At 50.2% G+C, this 27,872-nt stretch overlaps 1 protein-coding gene across 10 annotated transcripts in view; it reads left to right on the top strand.

Annotated features, from left to right (window-relative positions):
* MYO18B (myosin XVIIIB) overlaps positions 1–27,872 on the top strand; it is a 229,256-nt gene that overhangs the window by 83,835 nt on the left and 117,549 nt on the right. For all 10 annotated transcript variants that reach the window (XM_044930013.2, XM_025267427.3, XM_044930011.2 and 7 more), the window contains 6 exons: positions 8,259–8,324; positions 13,311–13,439; positions 15,320–15,463; positions 17,114–17,203; positions 27,355–27,474; positions 27,758–27,866. In XM_044930013.2, the coding sequence (XP_044785948.2) occupies positions 8,259–8,324; positions 13,311–13,439; positions 15,320–15,463; positions 17,114–17,203; positions 27,355–27,474; positions 27,758–27,866 (658 nt within the window). The remainder of the gene's footprint in view (positions 1–8,258; positions 8,325–13,310; positions 13,440–15,319; positions 15,464–17,113; positions 17,204–27,354; positions 27,475–27,757; positions 27,867–27,872) is intronic.

The following is a 27,872-nucleotide window of genomic DNA, read 5'->3' as shown; positions in this document are numbered from 1 at the left end:
CTGGTGTGGCGCGGGGCTGTCCCCTCCCTGGGGGGCATCCCACTGTGGAAACCACGAAATCGCCTGGCTCAGTGCCACCAGCCACTGTGGACCAAGCTTCATCGGGGTTCCTTATCCTTGGTTGCCCCCACCCCCCAGTCTTGATCTCCATCCAGAGCATCTGGACTGGAGCCACCGAAAGGGGCTTGGGCTCCTCTGCTGTTGAAGGCAGTGCAGAAGTGGGGCATGGGGGAGTTTTCGGCGGGGGCGGGGGGAGCATATGGAAGCGTTTCTATTCTGGACGACTCAGCAGTTCTCTCGTAGCCAGACCGAAACCACCTCCACACACACACTCTGGAGGCCTCGGAAAGTGGAAAATTACAAGCAGAATGGACTGGGGAGTTTTCGCTTCTTGTTCTTCTTTTTTTTTTTATTTGCTCACAAATTTCATTTGCTGCAGCATAGGATTTTGGTAGCAACAAAAGGAAATGCCAGCCTGCCTCTTATGAAAAAGCTGATAAATATTCATCTGCTAAGCAGCACGATACACCATGAATTATACATGAACACGTGCTTGGGTGGGCAAACTGTCATCCTCTGTGTGCAAAGCATTTAAGACCTCGGGATTTAATAAGACAAGCCCGACAGATAGGAAAGGTCAATATTGTCATTAGACACTAGACGGCAGCAGAGGGAATTCACTGCAGGGTGTGAACCAGGCCTCAGCACGTCCCCCATGTGCCTAGCGTGCACGTGGTGCTTAAACCAGGCTCTCTCCCAGTGAAGCACTCTCATTTGGAGGGTCCCTGCTGGATTTTGTGCTCCTGAAACAAAAATAGCATATGCCTTTTTTTTTTTTTTAACTGCAGATGCACAAACTCTCATCACAAAATATCAGGTGTAATGTGAAAAGGTTCCCTACCGACTTTCACTCTGAAACAGCCCTCAATTGATAAAGCCTCCCTGCTCTTGGAATTATCCCCATTTCACAGCAGAAGCAACTGAGGCTCCCAACCCCAGCCAGGCCGTGGGGCAGTGGTAGAGCCGGGGTTTGAACCCAGGCTCTCAAACTCGTCACACAGGGCTCTTTACTATATATTGTGGTAAAATACACATAACATAAAACTTACCACCTTAACCCATTTTTAAGCATACAGTTTAGTGGTCGTAAGTACATTCATTGTGTAACCATCACGGCCCTCCAGCTCCAGAACTCCTTTCATTTTCCAAAACTGGAACCATCCCCGTGAAACACTATGTCCCCATCCTGCCTCCCAGCCAGCCCTTGGCAGCCAGCATTCTGCTTTCTGTCTCCGTGAATCTGGCTGCTCCAGGAGCCGCATATAGGTGGACTCATACAATGCTTGTCCTTTGTGACTGGCTGATGGCACTTAGCATGATGTCCCCAGGGCTCACCATGTAGTGGCACATGTCAGAATTTCCTTCCCTTGAAGGCTGACTTGGATCCTTGTGTGCAGCATTTTGTATATCCATCCTCTTGTCAGTGGACACTTGGGCTGTTGCCACCTTTTGGCTGTTGTGAATGACCCTGCTGTGAACACAGTGTACAGATGCCTCTTTTGAGACCCTGTTTTTTGATTCTTTTGGGTACGTACTCAAAGTGGAATTGCTGGATCATATGGTAATACTATATTTAATTTTTTGAGGAACCTCCAAACTGTTTTCCATAATGGCTGTACCATTTTCTATTCCCTTCAACAGTGCATGAGGGTTGCAGTTTCTCCACATCTTGCCAACATTTGTTATTTTCTGGGGTATTTTTTGTAGTCACCCTTTCGGGTGTGAGGTGGTATCTCATTGTCGTTTTGACTTGCAGTCCCCTGATGGCCAGGGCTGGTGAGCATCTTTTCACGTTCACACAGGACTTTTGAATTGGAAGCCCTATGAAGACAGGCAGAGTATTTGGTGAAGATTTACACAGAACATGCCATCATGATGTTAAAATAATTATTATCAAGTCCATCCAGCTGTCACCAAGTGCCTGCTTTGCACCAGGCCCTGTGCTAGCCACCAGAGAGACGAGGATGAACAGAAGACAATCTTCCGAGGAAGAAGGATGAAAATTAGCAATTCCTAGACAGAGAGGGGGCTCTGGGAGGTCCCAGGGAACACCTCTAAAGCTTCTGATATTTGCAGCAGGGGTTGAGGGTAGGACATACAGGGAAGACAGAGAAAGTGATGATTGAATAGAGCTTTCTGGAACGGTTTGGAGGAATCAAGTAAGAGAACGAGTGCAGGGCAAGCCACATTGGGTTCAGCAGGTGCAGAGGTCCAGAGTCAGAACCAGATCCAGTGTGGCTGGCACATAAATGCTGCCAGGTAGAAGAAAAGGGCCTGAGGATGTTGGCAAGGGCCAGACCATGGTCATCGTCAGCAGGGGCAGAGAGACTAGTGGTCATCAGGTTCATCAGGTGGTCAGTGATGTGGCAGACCGGAAGGTTATCAGCAAGGGCATGGTATCAAAGACCAGATCTTTATTATTTGAACTTGCTTAAGCAAAATTACGAAGGAAGTCAAATCTACTCTGCCCATCCCCTGGTCCTTTCTATGAAGCAGTGTCCTCACGCTGACCTCGACCATTGAGGATGCCTCTGTCTCTTCTAGACACCCAGGCATGTGCTCAGGTCTCCAAAATGACCGTCTCACCCTCTAATCATGGTGGGTTCTTCTTCTCTCTCCCGGGCTTTCCCATCTGGCTAAGAGTATGCCTTAACCTACACTGAAGGCCTCCCAGAGTGACCGTGAGGGGGTCTCAGAAAGGTTACTGGAAGAGCTTGTTAGGTTCACATCGGCTTTGTGATTCTGGTCCCTTATCTCTTTGCTGCTGAGGCAGGAGTTTCCAGGTCTCCCTGATGGATGACAGGAAACCCCCGGTCCCCTCTTCCCTTCAGAGTGTCTACAGTGAGGATTGATTCTAGCCACCAAATCTCTGTCCCCGGGGACTTGATCTGAACATAATTATGGCATGCCTATCTTCTCAAAGGCAGCCACCCTTGTTCCATCTCAGACCATGGTGGATACTCCTGATTTCCTCTGAACTTGTCCCCGAGTCCTTTTCTGTTTTGGAGAGGTTCCCATGAGCCTATGGCTGGGGGCCTTGGGTAGGGAGAGAGGAAGAGAGGAGCTGTCCATTCTGAGGGTGCCAAAAGACTTTTTCAGGGCCTCCTGTGGCCTTGTGTTTGTGTGCATGCATGTTCAGTCACTCAGTCGTGTCCACTCTTTTTCACTTCCACGGACTGTAGCCCACCAGGCTCCTCTGTCCATGGGATTCTCCAGGCAAGAATACTGGAGTGGGGTTGTCATTTCCTCCTCCAGGAGATCTTCCTGACCCAGGGATCGAACCTGTGTCTTCTGCATTGGCAGGTGGATTCTTTACCACTGAGCCACCTGGTAAGCCCTCCCATAGCCTTAGCCCTAGCCCTCTGGAATTTATTCATCATTTTTGACTTTCTCACTTTGCCATCCTCTTCCAGTTTGGGTCTACTGTTTTAATAATTCTGCTTGTTTTCTGTTTAGTGTTAACTAACCCAGTTATACAAATATGTGTGTTTTTTATTTATATGTTTGTTCATATTGCTTGTGCTTAGTGCCAGACATACTATTTATAATCACGAAACTATAGAGTTAAAGAACAGAGACGTAGTCCTAACCCTTATGGAATGTTTTCATCAGCGTGTAAAAGTTTTGGTGGTTAAAAGCATGTGGTTTAGAGACAGACTTGGGTTCAAATCCTGGTTTCTGCCATCTCTCTTTCCATTCATCTGTGCCCCTTGATGCTTGATAGCTGTATGACCAGGGGCAGTGTATGACAGGGCATAACAGTGCCTGGCACATAGTAGGTGCCCAGCGTATGGCAGCCATCGGCCATGGTGTGGGTTTCCTAGAGGAGGTGCGGTCCTGACAGCAGGGTGGTCAGGAGAGCATCCATTCCCACAGCCGTGGGTCCCTGCATCGTGCGACCCGTGGAGGGGTGAGTAGGGAGCCCTTCCCGGCCACGGCCCTTTGTGGTTCCTGGAGTCTTCTGCAGCCGGTCTGGCATGTGCAGCTTGATGTGAGATGCCAGACTGTGTGGTTTGCTGGGGGGAGGGAGGCATCCTCGCTAAATATTGGAGAGAAACCTCCGTGCACAGTTGGAGGACACGGGGACCGTGTCATGGAGGCTGAGCTGGGCCTCTCCTGGGTACATCCAGGGCCTGGCAGTTTGCGCCCCTAGTGGTGGGGGTTGAGGCTGGGTCATCACCCCACAGTGCCCCCAAGCGGCTTATAACCTCAGAACCTCCGCCGCCTCCTAGTCCTCATGGAGACAGCACGTGCCAGACATGTGAGTTAAATAAGCCCGTTACGTGCCTCGTGAGAGCTATCCGGAAGTCTTTTTTAAGGCCAGCATCTACACCCCCAGAGGATTTCCTGCGACTGATTTTGGGGGTTTGTTCCTTGAACATAGGTCACACTTTCTAATTTCTTTGCATGTCTTGTATTTTTCTCTTGAAAACTGGACATTTTCAATAATAAAATACTGCGTCTCTAGATCCCAACCTTTTCCCAATTAGTAACTTAATAGGACTAGATTTATGGAGTCTGTTTCCCCTGTGGTGTGAGACTGCTACTGTCTCTGTTCACTTCATAAAAATTCTTGTTTTTATTAGAAATTGTGGATTCTCAAGGGTTGACCCCGTGCCAGCACAGCTTAGTGGTCAGCAGAGGTTGGGGTCAAACATCTTGAATGTATGACCTTTTATCTGGTTTGCACAGTGATTTTACGGTGCTCTGTGTGGTTTGGAAAGTGCATCCAGCATTCAGGCATTTGTAGTTGTGCCACAGATTTTACTTTCTGTGTGGCTCTTCTCCGTATTTTCCGCCTGTGCACGTGGCCTTATATTTAGGTAGGAATGTATAAGTGCCTCAGCCCCCCCTCCACCCGCCAAGTCCTTCCTGTGCGTGTGGATAGCTTTCCAGATGGCCAGGAATGTATGGGGCATGGTTATCACGGCCGACTGTGACCATCCCATTCCCAGTATCTCCTTGTTATAGGAACCTGGCTAATTACTGCCCCACTGCTTGCCCCTCCCAGAAAACAGTCTTAGGCTAGCTGTGCCATTGACCTTCTCCATTCGTTTGGTGCCAAGATCACTTACTGTTTCTGATGATGGTTCTGGGTGTGGGGTTTCTGCTCACTTTCTCCCTGTATGTGAACCCCTTCTGGCAGCAAAGCAGCTAGTTTTCATTGCTTGCCTCACCCCAGTGGGACCCCTGCAGTGACAGAGCCTGGTGGGAGTGGAAGGGTCCTGATTGCAGTTACCACAAACTTCCCACCATTATTAAAGGCCCAGAAGTTTCTCTTGAATAAATGCTTCTCAGCTTTTACTTTGTTTTCCTCTTGTGCAGAGAGGAAAGAAACGTTTTCTGGATATGTTGTTTTTTTTTGCATTTTGCTGCCTGTAGCTCCCTGGGAGCAATTTTGGCTAAAATGCAATATTAAGTGAAACCACTGAGTTTTTGGAGGGGACGCTATGGAATGTTCTTCTCAGAGGTCAGAGAAGGAAACTTCCCCCCAGATTACAGCCTTGGTCTGGACTTTTAATAAACATTTTCTTTTGTGTGTGTGTTTTGGGAAGTTTTCTGTGATGCTATGATCCATGAAATTGAAACTCATCTACCAACTTACTCTGTCTCAGAATACCTTTTTCTTGGTGGAATGTCACAATGACTTTTCTGACAATTTATTCTGTAGATAAAAACCAGTGGGTGGTTTTCAGTGAATGGGAAGTCCAAGAGGGCTGGTGTGGGGGTGGATGGAGCAGGAGGGGAATTGGAGTCACAAAGGGACCAAGCTGGACCTGCATTTGTCCGAGGGTACAGAGCTCTTGACAGGATTGCTCCAGAGCCTGCAGCCTCTGTGACAAGAGGAAAGGGAAAGCGTTAGTCACTCAGTCATGTCTGACTCTCTGTGACCCCTTGGACTGGGGCCCGCCAGACTCCTCTGTCCATGGGATTCTCCAGGCAGGAATACTGGAGTATTGGAGGGTTGCCATTCCCTTCTCCAGGGGATCTTCCTGACCCAGGGATGGAACCAGAGTCTCCCGCATTGCAGGCACATTTACTGTCTGAGCCAGATTCCATTAAATGGCTGACAGCCTGGCCAAGGCAGAGTCTAGGGATCTCAGGTGAATTTGTTTCTCCTAAACGGGGCGTTGCCTTTCTCCCCACTCCCCCACTCCAACCTGCCCTGCTTCCACCCTCACTGGATCTCATCATATTTATCGAGCTCCTGCTGTATACCAGATGCGGTAGAGGAAACTGATGAATTAAACATGGACTCTCCCTCCCTCATCTAGGCCAGGAACACAGGGTTAGTGGCCATATTTGGGAGAGTCCGGCTGTCCCTGGCTAGTGGGTGAGAGGACAGGGCGCTGGGGTGGCTGCCACGGGGGTCAATTCCCCAGTGGCCTTAGGCCCTCTGCCCCTGGCCTGGGCTTGGGCAGCAATCCAGACATGGCGGTTGCAGTGTGGCCTGACACGCCCTGATTCGAATTTGGCTCGTGTAACTTATAACCTTGGGGAAATGCCTTCATTCTGTTTTGGTTTTGGTTTTTTAATATTTATTTGTTTGCCTGCTCCAGGTCTTAGTTTCAAACTCATAGTTATGGTGGGTGGGATCTAGTTAGGGATCAAACTCGGGCCCCCTGCTTTGGGAGTGTGGAGTCTTAGCCACTGGACCACCAGGGAATTCTCTTCCTTCCATTTTTTAAAAATTGTGGCAAAATATACATAACATAAAATTGAGCATTTTAGAGATTTTTAAGTGTGCAGTTTAGCAATATTAAGTGTTTTCACACTCCTGTGTGGCCATCATCACCATCCATCTCTAGAACTCGTTCTTTCTGCAAGACTGAAAGTCTGTACCCATTGACACTAACTTGCCATCCCCATCACCCCAGCTGCCGGCAGCCATCATTCTATGGACACTTTCTATGAATTTGACTGCTCTAGGTGTGTCATATAAGTGGAATGATATGGCATTTGTCCTTTTGTGACTGGCTTATTTCACTAAATATAATGTCCTTAGGGTTCATCCACGTTGTAGCTTGTTTCAGAATTCCCTTCCCCTTTAAACATGATTAATATTCTGTTGGGTATATACACCACATTTTTGTTTATCCATCCATCTGTTGATAGACACTTAGGTTGTTGTTCAGTCCCTAAATCATGTCTGAGTCTTTGTGACCCCATGGACTGTGGCATGCCAGGCTCCTCTGTCCTCCACTGTCGCCCAGAGTTGGCTCAAATTCATGTCCATAGAGTTGGTCATGCTATCTAACCATCTCATCCTCTGTTGCCCCCTTCTCCTGTTGCCTCAATCTTTCCCAGCATCAGGGTCTTTTCCATGAGTTGGCTGTTTGCATCAGATGGCCAGAGGATTGGAGCTTCAGCTTCAGCATCAGTCCTCCCAGTGAATATTCAGGGTTGATTTCCTTTACGATTGACTGGTTTGATCTCTGTGCAGGCCAAGGGACTCTCAAGAGGCTTCTTCACACCACAGTTCTAAAGCATCAGTTCTCCGGTGCTCAGCCTTCCTTATTGTCCAGCTGTCCCATCTGTACAAGACTATGGAAAAACCATAGCTTTGACTGGACAGACCTTTATCAACAAAGTGATGTCTCTGCTTTTCAGTATGCTGTCTAGGTTCATCATAGCTTTCCTTCCAAGAACCAAGTGTCTGTTAATTTCATGGCTGCAGCCACCACTGCGTTTAGTAACACTTAGGTTACTTCCACCTTTTGGCTACTGTGAATGATGCCAGTGTGAACTGAGTGTGTACAAGTATCTTTTCAAGTCCCTGCTTCCAGTTCTTTTGGGTATATATCCAGAAGTGGAATTTCTAGATCATATGGAAATCACGTGTTTCATTTTTTGAGGTTTCACCATACTGTTTTCTGTAGCAGACACTTCCTCCATTTGTTTTGCATCTGTGGTTCTCTCCTCCATGAAATGGGTGTGCTAGTGTGACGACCCACCCGGGGCTGCCACGAGGGTGAAGCGAGATGGTGTCTGTGAAGGTCTCAGCAGGGTGAGGGCACACAGTCAGGACCCAGCCCATGCCCATCTCTGCACTTCCTGGGGAGGTGGAGCTCTGTTAGCTCGCAGACATGGGAGCATCTGCTCTCTCCGGGTGTCAGCCCTCCAGCAAGCTGACCGTCCACTCTGGGAGTCTCCAGCCCGCCCTCTGTCTTCTCCTCTAACGGTCCTCTCCTTCCCAGGCCGTGGCGCAGCTCCTGCAGACGCTGGACCTGGAGAAGAAGGCCGTGGCCGTGGGGCGCAGCCAGGTGAGTAGGGCGCCTTCGTTTGCCGTTCTACCCGTGACATCAGGGCCCCACATGAGACCTGACTCTTGTCCTCCTCAGCTTCTGCTACTTCTGTGTGTCTCCTTTTCCCCCAGCTGAATGCAGGGCTAGTGACTCTCTGCCCTCCTTATATGACAAGGCTGTTAAGATAAAATGTGGTAAGTGTGGGTGGAGAGACCACTGAGGACTATCATTTATTAGAGGTGACACTCTCAGGGACCTCAGCGGTCTGCAGAGTTTACATCTGGACCTTAGTAGAACTTTCTGAACCTCAGAAAGGCCCACTTTCACTCGAAGCCTTGCAGCTTTTACTTTGCAACCACATGTAACACAGCTATAGTCTTAGGGATTAGCAGCAGTAAGTCAGAGGAGAGGGCATGAGAAGAAGGCGTATAATTTCAGAGCTGAGGGACATAGATTTCTCCAAATGGGTGTTGAGCCAGCAGCCTTTCAGAAAAAGTTTAAATGCCTAGAGAAGAATTTCAGGGAGCCCTAACGTGCTCAAGGCATCCTCAAAGTTTTCATGAGGGAACATGCAGCGTTCAGGACTCCCCAGATGACCTGACCCTGGGGCCTTCACCCACTTGTTTCAGTAGAAGACCCATTACCACCTCCCAGAGTGCGTGGGTCATAGTGTGGGGAGTGAGCTACAGAGTTTGTAGACTCAAGGACCAGCTGGTGGGAGGAGAGTGCGGACAACATTTAGGAATACAAGCTGGAGACATAGGAGACTAGAGGACCATTTCCCCACTTAGTTACCTTCTGAGTGATTAATGTCATCCAGGAAACCCTTGTCAATTGCTTCCATGTTCAGGTACCATGTACAGTGCTGGGGCAGGACCCTGGTTTCCAGAAGCCCATCCTGGGGGCACAATTGGCCCTGAGTGCCTCTTATCAGAGTGAAGTGTCCTGCCCCATCACACCTCTTTCCTCGGAGAGCTCACAGTCATTCACGCCAGTCCTTGCCCCCTAGACACACCGGCCTCTCCCCACAGGCTTCTTGGTCCTAAAGCCTGTGGTGGCAGCTGTTAGCCTGCTGTGGTCCCAACCTGACTGGTCCACAGGGCGTTCTGTGGACGTTTCCAGCAGAGGAGATAAAGCCATGGGTTACTGGGCCCGCCACAAGCCTGGTGCTGTGCTAAGCAACATCATATGTTATTCCTCTTTTCCCCTCACAGTCTCTGTTGAGATGATTATAGTATCCCTTCTTCACCAGTGAGGAAACTGTACCTCTGGGAAGTCAGCCCTTTTCCAGTTCCTCTCAGGATCCAGGAGCACAGCTCCCATGGAAATGTGTACCAGTCCAAAGCCCAAGTTCTTTTCCTTTTTTTTTTTTTTTGTCACACCACACGGCACATGGGATCTTAGTTCCCCAGCCAGGGATCAAACCCGTGGCCCCTGCATTGGAAGCATGGAGTTTTAACCACTGGACTGCTAGGGAAGTCCTCCCACGTTCTTTTCAAAATGCTGTGGTTCTGTTGTTTACTCATGGAAATATACAGCAAATTATTTAATCAGAGGAATTCTTCAGCTCCAAGAACATCATCCTTTTAGACTAACAGCGGTTCTCAAGGTGTGATCCCTGGACCAGCTGCCTCAGCATCGCCCGAGAGCTTCCCGAAAACACACGTCCTCAGGCGCCGCCACCCCAGCCAGACCACTGACTGAAATCCTGGAGCGGGAGCCCCACAGTCTGAGTTGTAACAGGCTCCCTATGGGATCCGAGTACGTGCCTAGGTTGGAGAAGCCCGGTTCAGATCAGTGCCTAGTTACTTCATGAGTTTCACAGTCAGTCCTTGTGACCCCAGCAACTAATGCAGAGTAAGACGAAAAGAGCCAAATGAGAAGTCACTTCTCACAGTCTCAGGGCCGTGAGACCAAAGGTCTGCAAGCCAGAGCACCCCTGATGATGCAGGACGAATATCGAGTCATGCTTGGCGTTCACGAAGAAACATCCAGAGCCTGTCAAAGTCCATGTGTCCTTTTGGAAGCCAGGTGTGGTGGCAGACGGCCATCTTCAAGGGCAGATGCAGGTCTCATGCTTTGTCAGATTCATCACTTCATAGGTGGGAAGGCTGCGAATAGGAGAGAGCAGACTGAGCTGGTCCACACCCAGGCCCCACCACTGCCTCAGAGTGCGAGTGTGGAAAAGTGACGTCGTCTCTCTGAGCCTAGTTCCCCCATCTCTAAAATGGACCCTCTGCTTTCTGCCTCCCAAGTCGGCTGTGGGGATCAGTGCATTGTCATTTGACAGGGGTGGTGTGTCATTGTTTGTGGTAGGCATTTGCCAGCAGGGGCATGATGCTTGTCAAACAGGGTAACATTTTAATGTTTAAAGAATTGATCTCCTCTAATCTGGAAAATTTCCTTCTCCAGGGAATCTTCCCAACCCAGGGCTTGAACCCAGGTCTCCCACATTCTAGACAGATGCTTTACCGTCTGAGCCACCAGGGAAGTGCCTATAATCTGGAAAATTACTAAGAGAGAATGGCTAATTTCTCAGGAGTATTAGACAGGAGAGCGATGGCCACATTAGATGTTGAAACCTGGCCTGTAGCACTTGGAGAGCAAAAGCAGTGTGCCTAACAGCGGCTCCCAGAGATTCCATTCGGAAGGGGATGTTGGGACATTACACTCTGCTTGGGTCCAGTAGGCAGCTGGATCCACAAAGAGTGAATGAATCATTTAGATTTTCCTTTGTGATTCTCAGCCTCCAGTGCCTCATTGAGGCCTGTGCCGAGGGCCACGACATTTATGAAAAAGGTGGGATTCCACATGCCGTCAGCTTCCTGGACGACGATGTGCTTTTAAAAGAGAAAAGAAAAGGAAAAAAAAAAATCACGATTCTACAGCGGCGATGACGTATTCCCATTCTGTGTATGGTCGTTTCCAATTATCTTTTTAATGAAAGCGTCATACTTAATCAGTAGCCGTCCTGGCAGCGCCTGCGGCTCTAATATACGGGCTAGAGCTGTCGTCACGTTGATCATTGATTTCTTTTTTTAACAGCGGCTTTTGGGACTCACTAGCTTGTGAAATTAATACAGTCATTATTGAGGCAATCTGATAGGTAATGAGTCAATCGTGTCTTTGTTTCAACGAGGCTGATTGTCTTGGCAGCCCGGCTCATAGGAAGTGTTGTGTACAGTGATGGAGGGTTATAGAACAGAGTTAATTAGCAGCAATGGGGTGCGCTAATCTCCACCTTCCCTCCGAGGAAAGGTTTGCCGCGGGGCTGGCCAAGTGGTTGGTCATGGTTACAGAAAACAGGTTTAAGGGGATGAAGACTCAACGGAGACCCTTGGTTCCACCTGGAATCAGATTACTGTTCGGCCACATACCCCTGATGTTTGTGTACCACGTGAGCCAGGAAATGAAAGCTCCTCATGCCGACGATGTGAATGGATGCAGGAGGTGGACTCGAGGTTCCCGGATCAAGTCTCAGCTTTGCTGCTCACCAGCCACGGGAACTCGAGTTAAAATGGGACATAGGAGAAGAGCTTCTCAAAATGCAGATGCCATGCAAATGTTAATTACATTCAGTGACAACCATGGTCTCCTCTGGAGTCAGAAAGGGAAGTGAATCCCCGTGTTACCATTTGGCGGTGGAGGATCTGGGCAAAAACATGCCTTTTTTAGCCCTAGGTTCTCCCTCCATCAAATGTGGGGATTGGACACTTTCCTGGTGGTCCAGTGGTTAAGACTTCTTGCTGCCAGTGCAGGGGGCTGGGGGTTGATCCCTGGTTGGGGAATTAAGATCCCACATGCCACACGGTGCAGCCAAAAATGATTTTTTAATGGGGGGGAGGGGGTTGTGGTAACTACCATTGCGGGGGAGGGGGTTGTGGTAACTACCATTGCGGGGGAGGGGGTTGTGGTAACTACTGTCTCAGACTCTCCATGTCAGGTGTTTTGCCTGCCTATCAAGCATCTGGTTCAGATCCAGAACGTAGGAGGGCTCTGTCCGTGTGAGCCATTAATGGATAATGCCGCAGATTACCTGACAGTATCAGTGATTAAGATGGTGCTCTCCAGCGGCTGGCCATCTTTGGGGCTACAAACCGCATCTGGTGAAGGAACGCAAGAGACTGTGCTCAGAAAATGAGCAGCATGAGCGTGTCTCTTCTTTACCTGTGGGGAGGCGACACCAGCCGCAGTGACCCCAGAGCCTTGGCCAGGGCAGGCCTGGCCCCAGAGCCTCAGGCTCACTCTGAAAACCCTCCGCTGTTCCCCACAGTCTCTGAGGGACAGCCCTGTGGGAGCCGAGAATGCACTGATCACTTTGCCGCGGGAGCCCCCATCTGCTATTGAGAGCTGAGGCCCAGAGCTGTGAACCTCCAGCTGTCTTCCACTCTATGCCTGTGTGCCTCCCGCAGGCGGCTCCAGCCTGGCCCCGGCCTCTTCTGACTGAGAAGGGCTGCCCCCACTTCCCCACCTTCTCTGCCCCTCCTTCTGAGGCAGGACTGAGTGTTTCTGGGACAGCTCTTCTCTCCTGGCCAGCAGCACTTGTCAAAACAGAATGCATACTCAGGAATGCCACCCAGCCCGCTGGTTCTGCACCCCCTGGGGCAGGGCCTGGGAATCCGCATTGACCACACTCCCTGGGTGGTGCAAGGACCCGGAGATGTGAGGGGCTTCTCAGCAAACGTGCTTGAGTCCCCCTAGGGATTGTCTGGATTCAGCAGGTCTGAGGTGGGGCCCAGGATGCTGCATTTCTAACAACCCCCAGGTGGTGACAGTGACCACACTCAGGTGTGTGGCCACACTGTGCAGCCCTGGGGCCAAGAGAAGGGAAAGAGGAGGCCTCAGGAGACAAGGTGCTTTGACCATTTAGAACCCTGGTCCAGGGCAGCTGCTCACAAACATTTTGGTTGGACTCGGGAGAAGCAGGGCTGAGCTGCAGCCCCTCCCACGTGAAACAGTCTGATGCATTTGTGGAGAGTCACCTGCAGCCTTCCCTCCCTCCAGGTCTTCCTCAAGGCGGGCGTGGTGTCCAGGCTGGAGAAGCAGCGGGAGAAACTGGTGTCTCAGAGCATCGTCCTGTTCCAGGCGGCCTGCAGGGGCTTTCTCTCTCGCCAGGGATTCAAGAAGCTGAAGGTGGGGGTGCTGAGTGTCGCGTGAACCTGGCAGGGGCGTGGGATCTGGAAGAGCGTCCTCCACACTGGTCCAGGGGCTGTCATCCCTGCTTCTCACACTTGCTCTTGTGCACGAATGTCCAGTGGATATTGTTAGTGTGCAGATCATGGTCCAGTGAGTCTGGGGTGGGCAAGGAGGTCTGCCCATCTCCCATGCTGGTGCCCACACTCTGTCCAGGTGATCAGACTTTAACGGATACTTTGTAAGATGATACAGCTGTTTCTAGGATGTTGACTTGAGTTTGAGTAAACTCTGGGAGTTGGTGATGGACAGGGAGGCCTGGTGTGCTGTAGTCCGTGGGGTCACAAAAAGTTGGACACTACTGAGTGACTGAACTAACTGAACTGACATCAAATCACCACTGATGAGAGCCTTGGTCAGGATGTCCAGAGGTTGTCCAAGCCCTCCTGGGTTGGAAATGATTTCAGTCTGTCCCATCTCTGGAGAACTTGGCTGCTGTGGACCAGCAGACAGGGCATGGGCAGGATCTGTCCACGGAGGCCTTTAGGACCAGAGGGCAGGGTCGGAGTCTGCAGTCCTGAGCCACTCTAGGCCACCATCCTCAGAGCTCTCCAGAGCTGAGTCTCCTCTCCGCAGCCTGCACGATGGAGAGCTCAGCACGGCTCTAGAGGCAGACAGGAAGCACGTTTGAATCTCACCTCTACCACATAGTCGCTGAGTGGAGGTGACACGAGGTAGCATGCACGTAGTACAGGACATGCCACATGTAGCTGCTCGGTAATAGTACCAGCTGCTGCTGCCCTGGTGTTGCTAATTACTGCCACCAGCACAGAGTCTTAGCGCCCGTGCCCCCAGCTTCTGTGAACGTGTAAACTCACAAATACGTACTTGGTAAGAATAGAAAAAGGCAGGAAGATTAATAATGAAAATACCGTGAGCTGTCTCACCAGCCCGCTGTGCTCAGGTAGTGTATGCCGTGGAACAGTTTGAAACAGGCTAAATTAAGAGCCTGGGCTCTCCTGCAGCGACACTGCAGGGGTTCAGATCCTGACTCCACCTCTGAGAAGCTGTGTGACACTGGACGAGTGACTGTACCGCTCTGTGCCTCAGTTTTCCCATCTGTAAAACGGGGATGATGATAACACCTACCTTCATAGGGCTGTAGTGAGGACTGAGCTGCTGTAACATGCTCCAGGTGGTGTCTGGCCTGTGGGAGGCACTGTGCTGGCTGAGCAAGCCTTGGCTGTTGTGATGGTAGCTTCTTACTTAGCTTGATTCCCACCTCTGATTAGAATGACCTTGGTCAGCGGTTCTCAAAGTGTGGCCCCCAGACCAGCAGCATCCACATCAGCTAGGAGTTTGTGCACAATGCAGATTCTCGGGCCCTGCCCCAGGCTTACTGAATCAGACCCTCTGGGCTGGAGCCCAGGCACCTGTGTTTTAACAAGCCCTCCTGGAGATTTGATGCACACTCAAGAGTGAGAAGCATGGACTTGTGTTTAAATGCACTGGAACTGGTATCTCTTCCTTAAGTATCAACCGACAGCATCATTATGGCCACTGCTTCTTGGCAGGTTTCAGGGATTTTCCAGGAGTTTTGCCTTGCACAGTGACTTTTGCGCCTAATCCGCATGTGAGAGGTGACCCCGTTGTAGAATATTTCTACTCCTTATCCTATTGTTATTATTAGTTATTCCAGACTAAATTGTGGCCTGATGCTGAGAGCCTGACTCCATTAAAGGAAGCCTTTTTTTTTTTTTAAGTTCCCCATCCCTTCCACTAAGGATAAACCGATATCCTCCAGCCCCCTTGCCTACCGCCCTCTGTGTCCTTCAGCTGAGTTGGGAAGGGCCCTCAGTCTGCACTCTCATCCCCTGCAGATTCACCGGCTGGCCGCCCGGTGCATCCAGAAGAACGTAGCTGTGTTCCTGGCAGTCAGGGACTGGCCGTGGTGGCGGCTCTTGGGTTCCCTTCGGCCCCTGCTGAGCGCCACCATCGGGGAGGAGCAGCTCCGCACCAAGGAGGTGGGTCCACACGGTGGGCGGGGCGATCCCCACTCCCCCATCCCCTCCAGCCCGCTCCCTGGTGTTTGCATCCAGACCAGTGCCCCCAGCCCTGGATATTCTTCATCCAGAAATGCTCCACCACTAGCCCTCACTGCCCCTTTACAGACATCCCTCTGCCCCAGCTGGCACAGCCTCCCTCCACCCGGTGCCCAGCTCCTCGGTAGGTGAGTGGGTGCCGGTACTCCACCTCCCCTCCCAGAGAGTGTCTATGGGAGAGTCCGTGAGCTGTTTATTTTTGTGCCTCTCAGAGGATACTCCCCCTACCCTCCCTTCAACCCCGTTAGCACCCACTTGATACAGGTAACTGTTCTGATTGTTGTTTAGTCGCTCAGTCGTGTCTGACTCCACGGACTGCAGCCCACCAGGCTCCGCTGTCCATGGGATTCTCCAGGCAAGAATACTGGAATAGGTTGCTATTTCCTTCTCCAGGGGCTCTTCCCAAACTGGGGATTGAACTCGGGTTTCCTGCCTTGGCAGGTAGATTCTTTACCACTCAGCCACCAGGGAAACTGTTGTCACTGGTTTCTGGGTTATCCTGCCTGTTGTTCCTTTTGGCAAAAATGAGCACATACAGGCATATCTTGGAGATCGTGCAGGTTCAGCTCCAGGCTGCCAAGATAAATTGATATCACAGTGAGTCACGTGAACTGGGTGACTTTCCAGGACCTATACAAGTTATGTTGATGCTGTACTGTAGTCTGTTAAGTGTGTAATAGCATTTGGTCCCCCCCAAATCTGCATACCTTAATTAAAAGATAACGCTTTTGGAAAAAATGCACCAATAGACTTGCTCATTGCAGGGTTGCCACCAACCTTCAATTTGTAAAAAATGCAGCATCTGCAGAACCCAGCACAATGAAGCAAGGTGTGCATGTACACACGTGGGCGCACATGTGCACACGTGCAGTACACACGCGTGTGCACACACACATACACACAGGACTAATGGTTTCTTTCTTACACAAAAGGTGGCATACTATATATTCTTCTGCAACTTGCATTTTTCACTTCAAAATAGATTGTAAGAACCATGCCACGTCCTATTTTTGGATTATCTTTTAAAATTTTTTAGTTGAAGTATGTTTGACCTACAGCATTGTACATTTAAGGCATACCACATGTTAATGTGCTGCATTTACGTATTGTCACAGGGTTCCCATTTTTATAGAAATCTTCCTTGTTCTCTTTTCGTGCCGCGTGGCCCTCCCTGGGGTGTGTGTTTGTGGCTCACTCGCCTGGCCTGCGGGTGGTGAGCACTGCAGTTGCTCCTGACGGTGGTGCTGTAAACCTCACGACGACCCCCGGGCCAAAAGTGCTAATTGGGGAAGATGAAGAGCTGGGTGCCCCGTGTCACTCGGGTGTCCCTGTCTCACTTGGGTGTGCACCGTCTCAATAAACAGTGGTATTGTTCCAAGGATTTGCATCCAGACCCTAGTCCAGGCTGGTATGGACCGGGCTTGCCTGAGCAGAGATGATCATATGCAGAAATGGCCGTCATCACAGATGGGCTGGCTGCGTCACCCACTGCATTTGCTGGCCAGTCTTAACACGCGTGGAACCTGCACCTCCAGTCCAGAAGGGCTTCTGTTACTGTGTTTGCTTTTGTAGGCGGAGCTTACAGCGCTGAGGCAGAAGCTAGAGAAGGCAGAGAAGTCTCGGAATGAACTCCGGCAGAACGCAGACCTGCTGGAGAGCAAGGTACCCCCATCCCTCCTGCACGGAGGGGAGGTCTGTTGATGGGGAACGTGACAGTGAGCCGGGCGTGGTGCTCAGTCCCTTCAAGACTCCTCAGAATAACCCTGTGAGGTTCATGCCACTCCACTCCCCATTTTAGAGTTGGAAACGCAGGCTCTGGGGTATTAAGTGCCTTCCCCCAGCCCCACAACCAGCAAGTGTAGAGATGAGTCTCAAAGCCATGTCATGTGGCTCCCAAGGGAAGAATTGCTTAAAGAAGTCACAAAAGCACAGCTCGCAGGGGAGAATGATCACTGTGACCCCAATAAGGTGATCAACTTCTGATTGTCAGAGCATAAAATAAAGACACACCATGTTCTTGACGATGAAATTTACAACAAATGCAACCGACAGAGAGGAACCGGAATATGTAAAGAACTTCCTCAAAGCAATTGGGAAAAGGTAAACATTCCAGTAAAAAAAAAGTCGGGAGGTGGGGGGCAAAAATTAGAAATTGGCAGTTCTCAGCAGGGAAACTCATTTTAGGAGCTTAAAGGATCAGGAATGCAAATGGCCAATAAACTCATGAAAAGACTACTAACTAGCAATCAGGAAATGTACATTCACAGCACAACAGGTATCACTTAATGCTTGAAATGGGCAAAATCCTGAAGTCTGATGCCGCCAGTGTTGGCAACAGGAGTGCGTAGCAGTGGGAACTCACGCTGCTGGTATGGGTGTCTGTTGGTCTCGTGGCTCTTGAACAGTCTAGCGTCATCTCTGAGAGTTGGCGCGGCCTGTGCCCTGTGGCCCAGCCATTCCACTTCCAGGCTCACGTGCTGGAGAACCTCTCCCACAGAAATGTAAAGACAAGATGCTCTTAGCAGCAGTGCGTCTCATGTTGAAGAGCATAAGCACCCGAAAGGGCGTCTGTTGGCAGAATGGAGGAACACATCTTGTTAGACTAAAACCTGAGTTACCACAGTGAAAATGAATAAAGAGATGGGCAAACTATGGCCCACAGGGCAAACCCATGTCACCACTGGTTCTTTATAAATAAAGTTTTATTGGCACAGCCACGCCCATTCATTAGTGTGCAGTCTCTGGCTGCTTGCATGCTACAAAGGCAGAGTTGAGCAGTTTGTGACAGAGACTGTGTGACCTGCAAAGATTAAAAATATTTACTCTCTGGCTCTTTATAGAAGAAAAGGCCTTTCAGCCAGCGATATAAGAACCGATTTGGATTGCCCTTAAAAAAGAAAATGCGGAAGAAAAAGAATTGAGTACTGTTGGCTTTTGCTGGTGAACCTAATTACAACCCGTGCTAGCCATCAACCAAACAAGCACTATTGTCGGCAGTGACACCACCCCAGCCGCGCAAGCACAGGAAGCTCTGGTTTTGCTCTGGACTGAGACAGTCTGTCACGCTGCCTCAGGACCTTTGCACTGGCTGCCTCTACCTTTCCTCCAGATCTGCACAGAGATGGGGGCATCACATGCTTCAGATCTAGCTTCGTACTTTTCAGTCCACAGACGTCTTCCCTGATCACTTACGTAATATCACCCCCCGCTTGATCTCCCTCCCCGTCACCTCCCTCTGTTTAATACCTGCGGCACTCCACCATCTGAAAGCTAGCTTGCACGTTTATCTACTTGGGGCCTGTCTCCCTCTGTTGGCCTGGAGACTTTGTGAGGATAGGGACTTTGCCTTGTCTCTGGCTATATCCGAGGGGTCTGGTAGAAAGTCTATCACATGGAAGGTACTCAGATACATCTGATGAACAAGGGAATGAAGAAGGGAATGAATGAGCTCCACCTGAACTTCAGCAGAACCCTGTGATGTACCAGGGCTTCCTGGAGACAGGTAGTTGGGACTAGGGCGAGCCAAGCATTCGCCAAGGGGGCACAATTTAAGGGAGCCCTGAAAACCTCAGAAATCAAGATCGGGAATTCCCTGGTGGTCCACCCTCACGGTCAGGCGAGGGGCAGGGGCTCCTGGAAGGGAGGGTCTCCGGTGCACCAGGAGGACGGCTGGGCTGGGCTACTGCCCCTCGTGGATGAGACTGTGAGGAGGGGGAATGGCACCTGAATACCTTAAAATACCTCCACTGAGGCTCCAGAGAGCCAGTGCCTGACCCCTCTTGCTGGAAGTAGCCATGAGTAGAGCAGCAGAAGCAGTTGGAGAGCTGTGGGCTGGTGGGGAATATCGGTGACTTCCTGGCAGAAATTCCTTCCCACCAAGCTGACATTTTATGCAGTAATCCATCACGAGCTGTCACGTTGGACTTGGGGGTTTGCAATGTGTCAGCTGTTGGGGGAGACTTGGAGAGGAGGAGGAGGTGAGCGTTTCTAGCATCTGGAGCTCCGCTCATGGGACACTGGTGGTAGAGGAGGGAGCCAGGCTTCTGAGGCCCAAACTACGCATGCTCGTGTCAGCACCTGCAGCATATCCTGCCTGGGCTCTTTAGTTTTTGTATCATACACGGTTGCAAAAAGGTGCATGAAGTCTTGAAAAAATAAGATAAAAATTTAAAGCTAAGAAAATCAGCAAAGGGAACCAAGAATCGAAGAATACACAAAATCAAGGACAGAGTTAGAATATAGACCTTTACCATTGGCCTTAGACTCACTCTCAATACATGCCTTTGCCTGTGCTATTCCTTCTGCCTAGAACGTCCCACTCCACCCTCCTCACCTGGTAAATGTCTGGTCATCCCTTCATACTTAGTTCCAGTGGTGCTTCCTCCAAGAAGCCTTTCTTGATGCTCTAAGGGTGGGTGGTGGTTGTTCCATCACTAAGTCAAGTCCAACTCTTTGCGACCCCATGGACAGTAGCCCGCCAGGCTCCTCTGTCCATGGGATTTCCCAGGCAAGAACATTGGCTTGGGTTGCCATTTCCTTCTCCAGGGGATCCTCCCGACCTGGGGATTGAACCTGTGTCTTCTCTTGGCAGGTGGATTCCTTCCCACTGAGCCACCTGGGAAGCCCACGGGTCCATTAGGCCCCCACTACAGGCTACTAGTGGCCCTGTGCTTCCCCTCACAGCATTGATCAGTGCCTCCTGATCACCTGCGTCCCAGCTAGACTGGGAGACCCTGTCCTTCGGAGACCTCATCACATCAGCCCCGCCCCCAGTGCAGAATAGACACAGAATGGGTGTGTGGAACTATCAAAAATGGGTTGAAATTTTGATACAGTGCTTCCTAGCAACCAAAGCAAAAAGAAAAACAGGATATTCCATAAACATGTTGTGTCTGGGTTATATGCATACACACCCACACACACCTCTGTTGCTTGAGCGAAGAGTAACTTTTCAGGATATGGAGATAATCAAGATATTAGAGGAGCTTCTCCCATGAAGCCTCATTAAAAGGACCCTGAGGGCACTCACCTATATTCACACAGTAAATGTAGAAGGGGTCTGTAGAAATGCTTTTGGTAGTGTAACATTAAACTGCAAGTCAAGGGCGTGATGCCCCTACCACAAAGAGAATTCAGTCGGGAATCAAAGCTGAGCTTCATGCCGGAAGCACATTTAGATGACTAAGTGTTGGGATTTCTTCCTCTTCCTCCCCACCGCCTCCTCTCCGTCTTCTTCCTCCTGCTTCTCTTCTTCCTCCTGCCTTTTAAACTCTATGTAACAGTCCAACATACAAAAAAAGTGTACACATCATAAGTGTGCAGCTTAATGAGTTTTCACAAAGTGGACGCACCAGTGCAGCCAGCACCCCCAGCGCTGGTTGACAGTTCGCTCCCAGGTTCCCCTACCTCGTGCCCCTTCCAGCCACTGCCCTCCATCATTAATCACAAATGGACTCCTGCCGCTAAAGAATAGCGTTTGCCTTTTTTCTGAACTTTACTGAGATTCATTGAATTTGTGCGTTCCTCTGTCCCTGGTTTCTTTGACTTGACATCATTGGTGACGTCAGTGACTATGGTTCGCAGACCCCCTCTGCTGTAGACTAGTCAGTTACATGCAGACACCCGTCCTTACCCTTCCTCTAAAGGAACATTCGACTGTTGCTATTTTTAAACTGTAAAGAACCAGCTTGCTCTGGACCTCCTGACGTGTGTCTTTTGGTGCACAGATCACGCGTGGCCGTTAGCACACACTGAGGGATGGAACCACTGGGTTTTAAGTTATTTCTGTGTTCAGTTTTCATAGATGCTGCAGATAGCTCACCGCCATGTTGGTGTCCATTTGTTCCCCGACGGCTGAGGGTGAGCCTTCTGTCTGCCCCACGTCTTCCCAGCACTGGGGATTGTCTGCCTTTTTCCGTTAGCGACTGTGGCTGTTGCCCAGTTGTACCACCTTATGATTTTAATTTGTGTATTTTCACGTGTTTTTGGCTATTTGGTTATCTTCCCTGACAAAGTGGTCTTCGCAGTCTTTCCTATGGCTTTTCTTGTTGATCCGTAGCAGTTCTTCATAAGCTGTGGATGTCTGGTCAGTTGTTCAGTGTGGATAACTATATAACCAGTGTGGATCCCCTCCACTCCGTGGCTTGTCTGCACTGAGGGAGTAATTTATTGCGTGTTTTCCGAAGCCCTGCGTCTCTTCAGGCCCGTCAGAGGGCAAGTAGGGGTCCAGGGCTCCAGAACGCCCGCACCTGCGTCTGTTAGAGTAGATGTGCTGCTCGTGCTTTGATTCCGTTTTTATCGATTCTCAGATGAATTATTTTCTCCCTTTGTACTTCGCTGAACCTAGTCAGCAGCCTCTCACACTAGGAACTGGCCGTGCATTCCTCTCTCACGTTCTAAACTGTGCATCTTAAAATCAACGGCAGCTCAGATTTGGTGAAATGCAGCATGTTGGGGCCCAAGTAGGATTCTATTTGGAGAAAGGGCTCTAATTCCTACCTTCCTCTCTGCAAAGCTCCTGTTGATTTTTATTGGTTGCTTTTGCGCTTGAAAGAGCATCGGAATCACCCATGAGTGCTAAATCCACTCGGTCGTGTCCAGTTCTTTGTGACCCCATGGGATGCAGCTTGCCAGGCTCCTCTGTCCATGGGATTTCCCAGGCAAGAATACTGTAATGGGTTGCCATTTCCTCCTCCAGGGGATCTTCCCAACCCAGGGGTCGAACCCGCATCTCTTACGTCTCCTGCGTTGGCAGGCGGGTTCTTTACCACTAGTGCCATGTGGGAAGCCCTCAGAATCACCCAGAGGAGCTGTTACCCCCGTAGCTTTCCTGGCTCCATCTCTCAAGGTTGGGCCCGGGAGGGAATCTTGGGGATCGGGGTCACTCCGCACTTCTCCAGCAAGCCTCGAGGTGACCCTGGTGCAGAGGGTCGTGCTATGTTAGGGTAGTGGGGTTCTCCTCGAACGTCTGTCAGAATCCCCAGGAGGATGGGTTAGGGTGTGAATCATTGGATCCCAGCCTTCAAGATTCTGAGTCGGTGGCTTAGGATGGCCCTGGAGCTTTTGTAGTTCTAATAAGTTCTCAAGTGATGCTGAACCTGCTTGTTCAGGGCCCACACTTTGAGAAATGTCAAGTTACAGAATAGGTACGAACTGTCTCCTTCTACTCGGTTCTTCAATCTTGGAAGGGAGCTTCTGTTGACAGTTGGGGAGCAGACACTCCTTCAGGGCTGTGCATCATGCAGCCCCCCAGCACCGTTCCCAGCGCCTGCACCCCACCTCTCGTCTCAGCGGGGAAACAGCCACAGAAGCGTGGCTGGAACATGGTGTGCCTCGTCAGCGAGAATGCCATTTGACGAGCCTTATTAAAAAGACAACGTTACTGCAAAATGATTTACGTGCTTCATTTGCAAAGGAGCCGAAGAGGAGATGAGGGGCCTCTGAGACGCCAGTTATAAATACTCTTCAAGCGTGCAGTATCAGCCTGCATGGCCAGTGGGGTTTGTATTTTTACAGGGAAGCAGCTTGACTGGGTAGGAGCACCAGGGAGGCTGCAGGAGCACAAGGCGATGCCTGAGAGCGGGGTGGTGTCTTCTCTCTGGAATATGTACAGGACCTCCTTTATGGCAAAAGGCAGAGGCCCATGTGCACCCCTGTCTGGCCTCATTAGCCCAAGAAGTTTCACTTCTGGGTGAAGAATCGCTGAGGGAACCAGTGGGGCACAGCGGGGACTGGAGATCTAGGGCAGACGTGCATTAGCGGAGCCCTGAGAGAGGTGGCTCCTGACGGCCATGACTGTCCACTAGCAGGGTGGGCAAGGGATGTCTCACTGGGGCCCCGTGGTCAGATGGCGCCCGAGCCTTGACCTCGCCCCAGGTCTCCCAGCACCTGGTTCCGTGCTCTGGTGCAGCGCCAGGCCCCTGTGTTCCAAGGAGTCATCCTGAAAGAAGAACAGAGAGAGAAAAGGAGAGAAAAGGAAAAAAAGAACGACACGGGGAGACCAAGCTTCGGTGAGCGAGGCCCATACCTTTATTATCAAAAGGAACTTTTATACCTTGACTTGTACATAGAGGGAAATGAAAGATGCAAAGTCATACAGAGTCAGCCCAAACATTACATCTGTTTTGTCTTTATCAAAACCAGGATTTTTTCTACATACTTTTCCTGTAAACAATGTTGTGTATAATATCTTCTGGCCTTGGAGGCCTGTGGACATTTTATGACCCTTTTTTGATAAAGGCTGATCAGCCAGAAAACTTGTTTTCCCTTAATGTGTTTCTTCTTTATTTCTCTCAGCCTCAGAAAGTACTAAACAGAGTTACATTCTCACAGAGCAAAGGTGCAGTGGGTCACAACAAAGAAAGAACCAATTAGCTCAAAGGTCTGATGGGGTTAATTCCCAGGGTGCTACTTGTTTTTCCTACATTCCAACTATGTTAACCAGTGCACTCCCAGGTGCACAATGGATAAGGGATACGGGAACTTGGCAGCAAGCACTGGCCCAATAATGAAGCCCTTTACCAGTACTATCTATTCTAATAATTTTTCATCCCTTAAAGGACTCTATGCTCATTAGGACTTTTAGAATGTTTAGGCCTTTCAAGGTTGGGGAGTTGTGAACAATCATGTGTGTTAATTGCAAGAGTATGGATAAACTTGTCAGGCAAGCTAGAATGCCAACAGAGGGGTTAAAATAGAAATATTCCTTTTATGTCCAAGAGACTTATTAACTAAAGCCCTGAGTTGACTTTTTCCAGAGAAAGGCGGCCGGGGATAGCCCCCTGTTAATGTCAGAAGAGTTAGTGAGAGGCACAAAATAGTAAGACAGACAGATTTTGGTTTTGGGGTAGATGCTTGAGCAGATTCAGGGGTTCCCTCGAGGCCTGATCCGCCTTTGCCTGTCAGGCCTCCTCCACATGACCTTTGTCATGGGTGGGATCTCCCGTGGTGGCTCCCGGCAGCTCCCCAACAGCAGAGTCTTCGAAGGCAGGTCTGGCAGGCAGTAGGTGCTGGCGTCGTGCAGGGCAGGTGACTGACAGCCCAGGGGACCCTGTGTGCTCCGCAGTTAAGGTCCTTCACATCCCTGCAGCCCACTGTTCCCCCAGGGTGGTGTCTGTGTCAAGATGTGGGGAATGTTATTTCTGTTTGACTCTGCAAAACGTACAGCAGATTCATTCATTTCTGTCTCCCTCTCTCTGGCAGACCCTTGGAGTCATTGTCCCTGAGTAGAAAGAGGGTTTCTGATGATTCAGCCAAGCGGTGGATCCAGGGAGGATTCCAGAATAATTCCTGGTTAATTGGTCCTAGTGTGGTCTGCACAGGACCCTTCTGGGTTTGCAACCCGGCTCTCCCTCATTAAACTGGCCTTCATTTTTCACCCACCTCAACTCAAGGACAGAGCCTCTGGACCCCAAAATGTGTGAAGGAGAAGGGCTTTGTGGGGATGGGGACGGTCAGAGGCTACTGTCTCCGAGAAAAGCGGCTATTGTTTCCCCAGTTTGGAAAGACGATTTGTCCTTTGAGCTCCAGACTTGGGGTCTGCGGAATTCAAAATTAATGCATTAAATTAATTCTGTGCTCTCTTTACTCAAGCCGATTAGCACAAATTGAATTTCATACTAAATGGTTAAGGCAGAGAGAATACTCTCCTGGTGTTTGGTATCCATGCTGACGGCAGGGATGGAGGCCATGTTGTGTGATCGGGGGTGCTCCTGGAGTACACTGGCCCGTGGTCGGTGCCCACTGCAAGTGATCGCTCTTCCAACTTGAATGCCTTTACGCACCCCAGTGGCTCAGATGGTAAAGAACCGACCTGCAATGCAAGAGACCTGGGTTCGATCCCTGGGTCAGGAAGATCCTGAATGGATCTGGCAACCCATTCCAGTATTCTTGCCTGTAAAGTCCCAGTATTCTTGTCTATACAGACTCTTGAGAGTCCCTTGGACTGCAAGATCAAACCAGTCAATCCTAAAGGAAATCAGTCCTGAATATTTATTAGAAGGAATGATGCTGAAGCTGAAACTCTTACACTTTGGCCACCTGATGCAGAGAACTGACTTACTGGAAAAGACCCTGGTGCTGGGAAAGATTAAAGGCAGGATAAGGGGAGGACAGAGGATGAGATGGTTGGATGGCATCACCAACTCAATGGATATGGGTTTGAGCAAGCTCCAGGAGATGGTGATGGACAGAGAAGCCTGGAGTGCTAGAGTCCAATGGGTCACAAAGAGACGGACACGACTGAGCGACTGAACTGAACTAAAGTTCCATGGACAGAGGGGTCTGGCAGACTGCAGTCCATGGGGTCGCAAAGAGTTGAACACCATTGAGTGACTTCCACTTTACTTTAAGTCTGACCCACCTAGAACCAAGTGAGGAGCATAGCCCCAGTTTCATGAGGACTCTGCTGTACAGCATCATTTATGTCCTTCTTGGTCATGAACTGTCCACTTGTATGTTTCTCTTCTCACTTACCTTGGCATATCCTTGAACCCAGAAGGCTGTATTTGAAACAATAAGACCACAAAAGCGCTGACTCACTTGGTGTTTTCCATTTATTTTGGGGGGAAAAAAAGCCAATGCAAGTGGGAATTCATTTAAAAAATAAACATTTTAATTTTTAACTTGAAACATGTCTGCCTCAACTCACTGCTACTGCTGTCGCTTCAGTCGTGTCCAACTCTGTGCGACCCCATAGACGGCAGCCCACCAGGCTCCCCCGTCCCTGGGATTCTCCAGGCAAGAACCCACACTGGAGTGGGTTGCCATTTCCTCCTCCGAAGTGAAAAGTGAAAGTGAAGTCGCTCAGTTGTGTCCGACTCTGCGACCCCGTGGACTGCAGCCTACCAGGCTTCTCCATCCATGGGATTTTCCAGGCAAGAGTACTGGAGTGGGGTGCCATCGCCTTCTCCGCAACTCACTGAGGTGGGACCAAAAACTCAAGATCTACTTCTTTTTTAAACCACACCCCTCACACACAACTACGTGATTTCCAGTTTCGATTTCTTTAAAGCAGAGCAAATGGCAAAAGAATTCAAATGCAGAAGCCTACACTTTGTACTTGGAGTTTTTCCTTTATAGTTTTTGCACCTCCACCTATATGACAGAATTTTAAGAAGCAACTTGCTTGTATTCATTCCCTCCAAAGCATTCAGCCTAGTTTTCCTGAAAACTCGTGGCCCGGTCGCATCGTACGGGTTTGTGTGATAGCTAATAGAATAGGTGATTGCATAAAAGCGTGTGAGGCATACACAGGCTGTGAGCACACACTGTGTGGCAGCACGGCTGCAGCCTGGTCGAGGCTGCGGGCCCCGGGGAGCCATGGGGGGCTTCCTGGCCGAGAGCGTCCGTGGGGGGTGGGCATCTGCGAGTGTGCGTCTTACCAAGGAAGCCTGTTTGGTCAAGTGAAATGGCTTCCTGAAGGATGCCTAAGGAGAGTTGCTACTAGAATAATTGTTAGTCGAGCATTTACTGTGTGCTTGGCACTGTACTAAGCTCTGTGTGGATTCTCTCACTTAATTCTCTAAACAATTCTATCCCCTGTCCCCTTCCTTACTAAAGTGGAGAAAACCGAGCATTGGAGAGGCATCCTGTGTGGCTGAGAGTCACACAGACAGTGAGTGCTGGGCCAGGAATTCTAACTCACCAGGACCAGAACATCCTGACGCCCGTGCTCTTAACCACCTTATTACGCTGCAGGGTCGCCTTGCGATAAGACCTAGTATCAGTGCAAGGATGGTCCCATGGAGCATGGGCGGGAGGAGAAGGGTTGGCAGCCCCAGCTGAGTAACCCTGCCTTAACCCTCCCCCTCCAGATCGCTGAGCTGACCACAGAGCTGGCAGATGAGCGCTTCAAAGGGGACATGGCCTGCCAGGTGCTGGAGAGTGAGCGGGCAGAGCGGCTGCGGGCCTCCCGGGAGGTCCAGGAGCTAAAGGCGAGTGGTTGGGAGCGCTGGGGATGAGAGTGCCCGAGAAGAGTGGCCAGGCGGGTCGGGCCTGCCCTGCTCTGCTCATATCTGGGATGCACAGGCTTACTGACTCCCATGCTGGGAGTCCTGGAGGACATCTGAGTCTTCCTAAGTCTTGGCCTTGGAGGTGTCCTGGGTGAAGATTGTGGGGGTAGGGGTGGGGATAGGGGCCAGTCCTGATTTGAAAGCACCTTGGGTGAGATGGCCACTGTCTTAGCTCCGGTTTGAAACCTCGAGGCCTCTCTTCCAGAACAAGTATGAGCAAGTCCAGAAGAATCTAGGAGAAGTGGAGAAGCGGTTGGAGGAAGCCCAGCAGAAAATTCAGTTGAATGATTTGGAGAGGAGTCACACTGGAGGAGGTGAGT

The sequence above is a fragment of the Bubalus bubalis genome, chromosome 17, assembly GCF_019923935.1.
Source record: "Bubalus bubalis isolate 160015118507 breed Murrah chromosome 17, NDDB_SH_1, whole genome shotgun sequence".
Taxonomy (NCBI): domain Eukaryota; kingdom Metazoa; phylum Chordata; class Mammalia; order Artiodactyla; family Bovidae; genus Bubalus; species Bubalus bubalis.
The sequence above is the reverse complement of the archived record's forward strand: the minus strand, read 5'-3'. Positions and strand labels throughout refer to the sequence as shown.